Genomic DNA, 10,248 nt, shown 5'->3' on the forward strand with positions numbered 1-10,248 from the left:
CTGGGGAACCATGCATGCAGAAGTTCGTGATCTCATATACGCCAGGATAAATCTAATGCATATCCCAGGGAATAAATTATATTACTGTGGATTTATTCAGCTGTGATAGATCAACATTTGTCCCTGAGCGACTCCAAATTTTCTTTCCTCTGTGCACAGCCTCTTCCCTGCTAATGCATCCCCACAGGAGGGAACACTTCTGTAAGCAGGAAATGGGGAAGCAACCCATGCCTTTTGCTCAATGGCAGAATTTCAAGCACTTAATGTGTACAATTGCTTCATGACAAGGCTTCATATCTCAGATGAATGCAGATATGTAACCATGCCCCTATATGGAAAGAAGTGTTAAACTAGAATTCAAGATCTGGAACAAAAACTCCTCGTGGCTCAAGAGGATTCATACCTCTGTATTTATATCTCCTGAAAAGACTTTGTTGTGTTATTCCTGAAAGGGATCAGTTGTCCATATTCTGCAAGCACTCACTACCTCACATGGCAATGGAAAGCAAGGGGTACAACAACACAGCTGAGCACTTCATTACTTGTAACTCATTGTCATCAGCAGTGTCCTCCAGAAGCCAGGGACAGCAGCAAGATTGGACCTAGTGTCCCAGTCACATTGCTGCTCCTCTTGCTCATGCAAGCCCCTCAACACCTCTGGTCCCAGGTCCCATTTCAAATGGAGAAGCAAAGCCAAGTGCAATGGTTTCGTGCTCCCTAATCCTTCTGCATGGGAGCTGGACACAGGCCGTGCCCCAGAAAGATTCATTCTGTAGGGTAAGAAGGAAAGAATTGCTCTTCCATCTGGATATTTATGCAGGAATATCACCTTTAATCTTTTCTTTCTCAAATTATTGCAATTATTATCTTAGTCTTCATAGGATGGCTGCAAAAAGACCCATACATCCAAGATTCAAATATGGTTCTCCTCACTCTGATTCCCATGATGGTGGAATATTGGGGGTAGTTTACTGTATTCAGTCTATTCTACCCAGCTCTAAACTCAAATTCACAAAACCTGTACAGTTAGTCACAGTCACAGCTCTCTTTACAATCAGAGCAGTCCACGGGATGGTCAGGATGAGAGGAAAAGCTGATCTTCATCTCTGCCAAATTGTCTTTAGCTCCACCTGAATGCTCCGGTCTGTGCCTCAACACACAACTTGTCCTGCAGTGGTAAACATTGGTTTAGATTAGAAAATTATTCTCCAGTTCCATACTTAATTACATAATTACTGCTTGTCAGCTCAGATCTGAGAAAAGTCAGAGATTGGCCAATTAAAAGGAATATTTTTCTGTTCTAACAAAAATACTGTTGTATTTTATTCTGTCCTCCTTGAAAGCAAATGTTTTACTGCAAGGCTCTGACTGCAGTTATCTATCACATGGGAGTCCAATGGTAAGGAACAGCACTTACAGCATTAAAAATGCAATCTCTGTGTGTCAAACCCAAAAAGTATGCCTCTTGGCAGCCTCCATGGCCTCATTTTGGCTGCAGAAGGAATAAAATCAGAGCTTGCAGTGATATTCCAGCATCAGCTCCTGCTATAGCTCGTGTCATCCAGGGAGACAACGCCAGGAAGAAACCTGGCATTTAAGTTTGCCTTAGCACTGTGAATATTCAGGTCTACCCAAAGCAGACCGTGCATCACGAGACCCATTCACTCGTTTCTTTTTCCTGCACAGCACTTCCATGCACTGCATACACAAGCCATGACAGCAGTGGAACCGTGCATCGCTGCAGACAGCAGGTGTGGCTCATAACCACCTCAGATAACTTCAACACTGAGAAACTGCTCTGCAGTATCACAAATCATTCTCTTACCTTCCTTAAGGAGTAAAGGTGTAAGTGTTATTTTGATTAACTTAACTGCTGACACATTTACTCTGCTTAGTGTACTGGAGTTATGGATCCAGCTAAGCATCTATTTGAAGAAGCAGCACAGCAAGAAGATGCCAAATTTGTAGAATAGTTTGAGCTGAAAGGATCTTTAATGGTTATCTGATGCAACGCACCTGCAATGAACAGGGACATCTACAGCTCGATCAGGTGCTGAGAGCCTCATCCAGCCCAGTTACTGCCAGCTGAGGGAAAGCACAACAGGCTCAAACTAAGGGAGCCCTTTGCAAGAAATTAGGTCCAAAGAAAGGAAACCCTCACCTCAGAGCCCAGAAATAGCTTGTCCAGAATGACAGAAACCCTTCCAGCTGGGGGAAGAGAGAAACTTCTCCTCAGCCATCCCAACCCAACCCAACCCAGCCCTCGGCTGCACTTGGCTGCTGCCAGCACCCAGGGTTTCACTGGTGATCTCCTCCTGTGTTTAATTCTGAGCATGGCCAGCCAATGGGGGTGGGAAGGAATCAACAGTCATTTTGCAAAAGAAAGTGACTGAAATATTGAGCGCTCCATTGATTGCTGCCTGTGGCATGTGGAACGTGCAAAGCAGCAGCAATGGGGCTCTGCAGGGCCCCTTGCCCACCCCTACACCACTCCTGTCCTGGGCTACACCCTGAGAGAGGGTGGGAATCCGGCCCCTGTGGCATTTCTCCCCCCAGATGCCAACCTTGGTAACTACTGTTTGTGTTCTATTTGCTGAAGCATGACTGCACTGGGACAGGTGGGGGGTGGAGAACAAGGAATGGAGCTGCTAGGAGGGTGAAAAGTGTTTGTTATTTCAGATCAAACCACATCCCTACAGTTTGTCCCAATCTGAAAGGGAAAATGAGGCAGAACAGACAAAACTTGTATAGAGTGCTGTGGAAAGAGGAAGAAGGAATTTGCTGAAAAGTAGCAGGAGGCTCCAGCAGGTAGGAAGGAAAGCGCTGCAGCCTGGATACAGAAAACTGCTCTTCTCAACACAGGTCAGTGAAAAACCCAGGTTTAAACTGCTGAAGTTTCAAGGTTTTTGGGAGTACATCTGCATCTGCACCCCGCTGTTTGCAGGGAGGTGCTTTTACCACTGCTACGTGCTTCCCAGGCTGCGTTTTGCTACGTTACATCCCCTCAAGCAAGAAAGAAATAGGGCTGAAAGTTTTTGCATGACATTTTTCTCGGCAGAATTCGTCCTCTTATTGTGGAAAACTTTTTACATGAGCAAAATCACAGAATCACAGGAAGCTTTGTGTTGGAGGGGACCCTACACAGCCCACAGCCCTGGGCTGGGTGCCCCCCACCAGATCAGGCTGCCCAGGGCCCATCCAGCCCGGTGCAATAAATTAATTTTGAACACCTTTAATTTTAGGACACCTTTCACTCAGCAATTTCAAAACCCAGAAGCGGTTTCATTCGTGTGGGGTGAGTTCTCTTTTAATCCAGCGGGTTTAAGGGGAAATTGCTGACTTGACAGATACAAGAAATCTGATGGAAACCTGGGACACCCCACACAATGTGCTTTCATCCTTCAAGAGTTATGGGATTGTGCTGGAATGGAACAGTTATGGAATGGCACTGTTCTTATTCTTCAAGTTACAGTTGCTGTGTGGCCACATAAGTGACATCACCGAGAACATGTTGTACTGTCATTATGCTAAAATCCAAAGTATTATTGTAAAGAGCTGCCTGTCGAGATTCGAAGCGGTTGTTTGAGATTGCAATCAGATTTGGGTGCTTCTGAAAATTATTCATTTGAAATAATCCAGCACCGTCTCCCAGTAACTATGTTATTAAAGCTGTTCATCAGCAAAGGCATTTACTCTCCCATCTCCTATCTTTTGTACAGTTTGTGAAGTCAGAGATCCAAATTAGCATAGCACACTTGCCAAGGGATGGGAGAAATGTATTCAGATTTAATCTAGCGATTCTGGCTCACTCACTGCTAACAGCTCCTTCATCAAGGCCATGGGGTTAATCATTAACCTCTTCCATCTACAAACAGAAAAATACCTTCAGTCACGAGGAAGTGGTGCAGAAGGGAAGGTTACACTGGTTCCAAGCAGCAGGTTACAGCTGTGGGGCAGTTAACAAGGGTGAGAGCACACATAAATAGGGTGGCAGCAGGTTGGTCCTTCTTGCCGGTCCTGGCCCTGATCTCCGGCTCCACAGCAGGTAGGAGGCACTGCTGGGTGCAGCAAGGGGAGTCCTGGGGAAGGGCGTGGGGATGGACTTTCTCCCAGCAAAGTGTTACGGAGCCAATGGAGGGTGGCAGGAGGGCTCTGGTAGGAGTGGGAGGAAAGGAGGTGACAGGTAAAGAGACCTGAAAAGGAGCAGGAAAAGGGGGTATGATGATAAATGAAGATCCAAACGTATTATTGGTACTGTAAAATACATGCAGGAGTTGGAAGCAAATACTGTTCAAATAGAGGGACAGAAAGAAATAAGCCAAGAGTCTATCCTGCCTGGCTCATAGTACTGAGAGGAACAAGAATGTTCCCCACAGATCTGTCCCTCTGCTCCAGCCACAGGCAGGAAGGTGCTGGGATGGCCACTGCTCACACCACAGAGCATACATCAGCCCTGAACCATCTAGAATGAAACCAGCATCTTGCTTTACATGCTCTTCTTAAATCATGTTTCTGCACCAGGGAGGGACATGACTGCAGCCCCTGCACTCAGTCCAATCCCAGCTGCATCATGTTGGTAATGCAGAAGCAACCACAGGTTTTTTCTGTAGGTTTGGGTTTTTTTCTTCATTTCAAAATGAATCTGCTGACAAAGCTGAAAGCAAAGTGCCAGGCTGCTGTTAACAAATTGATGCTTCTGTCCTTTTGCTGAGCACCACCAGCTCATCACTCCAAAAATGACTCATTTTGACCCAAAACAATACTAGTGGTGGGATTCTATCAAGCATCTCAGAAAGAAAAAATAATTCAAAAAGCAACAATAAGAGTGCATTATAAACAAAGTCCCCCAGTCTACTAAGCCAAGGCAAATGGACCAAAGTAAGAGTCACCAATAAATCTACTGTTGCACATTTCACCTGGTCACATTCAAGCAGGACGTAGTTGTTTCAGACCCCAGCTGAGAGAAGGACTGGGAGTTCCCACAGCACTGAGGACTTTCTCCTGCTTCTAATAAGAATTCCCATCTGCCTCCCTGGTGTGATCCCAAATGAGGGCAAACAGAAAAGCAGAAACCATCCCCGCCTTTAACATGATCGATACAACTGCATGTATTTAACAAATGCCATGTAGATTGCTTTATTTGACCCTCTCTTCACAAAATAATTTTATTGTATGTATGAAAGCAGCTTACAGGCAATAAAGTTATGAAAACATTCACGATACATAAATACACAGACCTGATGCAGGATGTATATAGTTCATTAGACTTTGAGATTTTCCTCTCAGTTCTCTTTTCCTGACAACATTTTTGTTTTGGTTTGTTTGTTTGCTTGTTTTTTTGATATATTATGAAAAGTTTCTCCAAAGGGTATCTGTGCCCATTCAGAAAGCAGAGCTCTGTCTTGGAGTGCTGCTGAATGTTGACTCCCAGTGTTCCTGTCGCTAAAGTTCACTGCTCACTTTGGGCATTACAGAGGGAAAGCAGCAGGGAAGGACCATGGCAGTTTTTGAATTAAACACTGGCGTCTTTGTTTTGGAGCTCACAGGGCATTTTTTGAGGTGGGGGCTGCAGTTCCATCCGTAGTTAGGAAAGTCTTAATTCAAATCAGTAATGAGGCACTATTCCTTATTTGAACGGACTACTGATGTGGGAATTACTAAAATGTAACGTCCTCCTGGCCTCCAAAGTAAAGCACTGCGTACCCACTTGAACTCAGACTGAGAGCAGAAATAATACAGATGATAACGAGATTTGGCATGTTTACTACCATAAAACCAATTGTGTTTGTTCGGAAAAGATATCCAAGACTTGGAATAAGAAAAGTCTGAGAAAGCTGTTTATCTTACATAAATACAAAACGTTATATACTACGAATTGTTACCTAAGTAGCTTTTCTTCTCAGATTGGATTCTCCTTAAGGTTGTAGTCGTACTTAAGGTCTGTACAGATCCACAAACTTGACATTCTAGCAAAGTCTTTGTAACGTGAAACTCTTTAAAAAATAAATAGCAGCAATTTCTTGTTATTTGTAAAAGGGAAGAGAATTCACAACTCAGTCAACGCTGATCCTATCTTTTGAAAGAAATCCCACTTAAAAACCAAAGCCCATAAGGAAACGAGCTCCACTCCACATCAGTTCTGTTGATTCCTTGGTCTCTCACTGAGCTTCTCAGCCTTCTTCCATCCCTCACAGCTCTCGAGGCCATCGGGGCTTTCATAAAGTGCTGACTGGTTGTCTGGCCACAATGCAGTAATGACACTCCAAAAATACCCCATTATTTAGACATCTTAAATAACATAAATAAAGCTAGATCTGTAATAACATATGAAAAATATCAATTTAAAACAATAAATAAATAAAACCAGTATCAACATGTTAACTCCCAAAGCTTTAAAAATAACCATTCTCACTATAAGGCTCAATTATTTTTTCAGAAATAAATTTAAGAAGGCCTCTACCTCCCTTTACAACCCCTCAGCCTTTAATTAGGACCTGTTAACACCCACTGTCACAAGACACAGCAATCCTTTATATTCTAGTAAACATGAATCTTTAAATACTTAACATTTATCTTTTGCCTCACTTCAAGCAAGAAATTGGTCTCTCTAGGTGCAGAGGAGAAGCAGTATTTTATCACTGCACTGTATCCAAATTTGTGTATATTCCTCAGTATGAACAGCACAGTTTAACATCCATTTTTTTAACCAATTTTCAGTACCCTTTTGCTGTTTAGTGTTTTAAATATTAAATTTAATGCCAGGAAAGTTCATTCAGGGCTTTATGTAAATGTGTACTTCTCCCTAGAGCTTAGTTTCATACAAAAAATTATACCTTTTTTTTTTTAAGATCATCACATTGTACACTATTATGTTTTGCTGGGTACACCTTACTGTTCAGGTTTTATGCTGCCCATTTTGTGTAATGGGATTGATCTTTTCCAAAGAAACGTCAGCTTCATAATCCAAAATACCCGACAATGCTGGAGACATTTTCTCCAAGGTCTTAGATAGTTCACCTTCTTCTTCCTTTTTTAGAGGTTCTTCTTCTGGACAGATGATTGCATGTGGGATCAGATAAACCAGATTTGACTCTTTGGGACTGGACCCTTTGGGCTCATGTTGGCTTGAAAAAACAACTGCTCCATTGTTGTTAATGCTAACAGTCTCTATAGCATTGCCGGACATCGGGCAGAGCCTGTAGCATCCTAGCAGGGTGGAAAATGCCTTACGGAAATCAGCATTGAAGGCATAAATGATGGGGTTTAGGGAAGAATTAGCCCATCCAAACCAAATAAAAACGTTAAAGGTGGTGGAGTTAATGCAGAAAGCTTCTGCTCCCTTGGACGGTTGGGTGGGCTCGCAGAAGGGAATCATGCAGTTCAACACGAAAAATGGCAACCAGCAGCACACAAACACCCCCATGATCACTGACAAAGTCTTTAGAACCTTTGTTTCCCTCTTGAAGGACATTTTGAAGTTGCTCTCAGGTTGCTGACAGTCCATGCTGCTTCTGTTGCCACTTGTGTTCTGGCAGTTCTTGGCATGCACTGCTGCTCTCTCCAGAGCTGAAATTCGTCGTATTTGCTTCTGAGCAATCCGGTATATCCTTGTGTAGGTTACTATCATGATGGCCACAGGTATATAGAAGCTAATTAGAGAAGAGGAGATGGCATACATCCTGTTTAGGCTAGAATCACAATTGTCCATGCTTATACCTTGTAAACTGGCATTCAGGTCCAAAAAGCTCGTGGTTGTAGCCTTGTGCCAGTTCAGCTGCACAGGGATGAAGGAAATCAACACAGACAAAGTCCACGCCACACTGATCATGATGAAGGCTGCTTTGGGGGTCATTTTCCTCTCGTACCTGAATGGGCTGGAGATGGCCCAGTATCTGTCCACACTAATGACACAGAGATTTAAGATGGAGGCTGTTGAGCACATAATATCAAAGGCCACCCAGATGTTGCAAAATGAACCAAAAGGCCAGAAACCAGCGATCTCAGACACGGCTTTCCAAGGCATGACCAAAACCGCCACCAGGAGGTCTGACACGGCCAAGGAGATGACAAAGAAGTTGGTCACTTTGGACCTGAGGTGGCGAAACCTAATGACAGCTGCGCAGACCAGCGTGTTTCCCAGCAGTGTGGAGAGGATCAGCAGCGAGAGGAAGCAGCCCGTGAGGATCCGAAAGGAAGAGTCCCTTTCAACAAGCAACCCTTCCCCATCCATAGTGGTGTCGTTCCAAGTCATAGTTTCTCCTGAGGGAAAATCACATCATGATTTTCATGACGACATCAGCTCCTTTCCTTCCAGATAGCAAACATGAGACGTCCGAACAGACCAAAGGCTCTTGGTTACGGTCCCCTCAAGCCCAGATGGACTTCATCCACTCTGAATCTCCCTGAACGACATTGAAAGCTCTATGAGCAGGAACTGAAAATGCACAAATACGGTCACCTCCACAGAGGGGTTTTTAAGCAATTCCTTCAAGAACACACTGCACCACCCCAGCATGAAGCAGCCTAATTCAGACAGCTCACCTGCAAATGTTCTGCTGCTGTCCTCTGCAAATATACCCCTCAGACAGGAAAGCAATCACTTTTTCATGCTTGCATATATTCCCACTTAAATAGACTATTGATCGAGTGTTTCCAGCGTCCATTGCACTAGCCCTTCATATTTACTGATGCATGCTGTATGAGGTGCTTTTCCTCTGCTTTGGCTCCCTAAATGTCTCACTGATTAAGCACCCCATCCTTCCTCCTCAGCACACTCCTTTACAAAATCCACCAGTTCTCTGCTTCTGGGCAGAATCAGTGAGCAATTCTTCACTTCGTTTCAAGTTTTACACTTCCAGAGACAAAGGAAATAAGCATACAGCAGGTGTGTTTTAAAGGTTTTCAGTAAGAAGTAGCTCAGGTTATTTAGTTTTATTGAAATGAGAAATTCTGGCTCCTACCTTTCAGCTTCGTTTCTGTTTGCTCTGGGACGCAGGGCCGTCTCTTCTCCTCAATTAAGTTTGGAATTGCATAGCAAATCTTACAAACAAACCCAACATTGCATCAGGTGCAGGCATGTGTTGTTCCCTGAAAGCGTCAATCGGCAAAGCAGGAGCTGCCAAAGTTTAGTCCCCAGGAGTTAGTCCTGCAGCGAGCAGAGGGGCAGCGTTGGTGGGCAGTGTGCGACGGACCCCGTCAGTATGTGCCAGGCTACCTCCATCCCATAGACCCCATAGATTGCTCCACAAACTTTGTTGGCTGGCTCGGTCCCGGTGGTGCTTTGTACATCCCGTCAGAGGGAGTCATCCCAGGCAAAAGGCACGGTATTCCCAGCACCAGCAAGGGCCAAGTCGCAGTTGTTTCTTTCTTTCTTCCGTTGTTCTCTGAAGGGTGAAAGGAGGGAGAGAGGAGGAGGAAGGACCTGAGTGAGCTCCCCTCTGCACGAAGGTGGTGGTGCCAAGAGTGGTTCCTCTTCCAGCAGGGAAGAGTGGCTTTAGTGCTTCTTTGCTAGATTATAGCTCTCCATGACAGCACGGGATAATCTCACCTCCTGCTCAGAGGGGCTGCGCTCCGGCCATCGGAGCAGCCTGCTCTAGCATGCTTTTCCCTTTAATAACAGCGCAGGCGGAGCAGCTCTTCACGCTCTCCCGGGCCACGCATCTCCGGTGCCGGGGGCTTTTCCTCCGTTCGCCCGGGAGGGCGGCCCCGGCGGCACAGACTTCCTCCTGCCGGGGGCAGGGCTCGGCAGCATCGCCCCTGAGAGAGCTCTGTCCGTCCGGCGTCTCCTTCCTAAAGGATTAAGACAAGAGAAAGACGGGGTGAAGGCACGCAGAGGGCACAGAGCAGCCCCCCTTCTCCTGCTTTCACATCGTCGGTCGGACGCAGCTTCCCCTGGGCCGGTTCTCCCCAATTTTTCCTCTTTCTCGGGAAATAAGCAGGACGCCGCGCAAAGCCGGGCTGCGGGAGTTGAGCGCACACGGGATCACTTTGCCCCGCCGAGCTGCGGGACGCTGCGCGATGCCTCGGCGCTGCGAGCCAGCCGAGTCCCATTCATTGACGCGTAAAGTAAGTACCGGCACCCAACTTACGGCTGGGCGATGCTCGCAGCGGTGCAGGCGGCGGGCTGCAGGCCGAGGCACCCCCGGCGAGGACCGATAGCCCGGGGAGCACCGATAGCCCGGGGCACGCTCGGCACCCGGCAAAGCAAGGTACTCACCGGAGCGGGATGCTCGGGTCGGTCCGGGGTGA

At 45.9% G+C, this 10,248-nt stretch overlaps 2 protein-coding genes across 2 annotated transcripts in view; one reads left to right on the plus strand and one right to left on the minus strand.

Moving 5' to 3' along the window:
- Positions 1 to 3,962: 3,962 nt before the first annotated feature.
- Positions 3,963 to 10,248, plus strand: part of SFXN1 (sideroflexin 1) — a 35,562-nt gene continuing 29,276 nt past the window's right edge. The window contains exon 1 of the mRNA XM_010718966.3: positions 3,963 to 4,045. The gene's annotated coding sequence lies outside the window, so the exon portion shown is untranslated. The remainder of the gene's footprint in view (positions 4,046 to 10,248) is intronic.
- On the minus strand, positions 6,482 to 8,927 carry DRD1 (dopamine receptor D1). The gene has a single exon (XM_019620416.2). It carries the CDS (start codon positions 8,249 to 8,251, stop codon positions 6,896 to 6,898), a length of 1,356 nt encoding a protein of 451 aa, XP_019475961.1. The 5' UTR covers positions 8,252 to 8,927; the 3' UTR covers positions 6,482 to 6,895.

This window comes from Meleagris gallopavo, chromosome 15 (genome assembly GCF_000146605.3).
Source record: "Meleagris gallopavo isolate NT-WF06-2002-E0010 breed Aviagen turkey brand Nicholas breeding stock chromosome 15, Turkey_5.1, whole genome shotgun sequence".
Taxonomy (NCBI): Eukaryota; Metazoa; Chordata; class Aves; order Galliformes; family Phasianidae; genus Meleagris; species Meleagris gallopavo.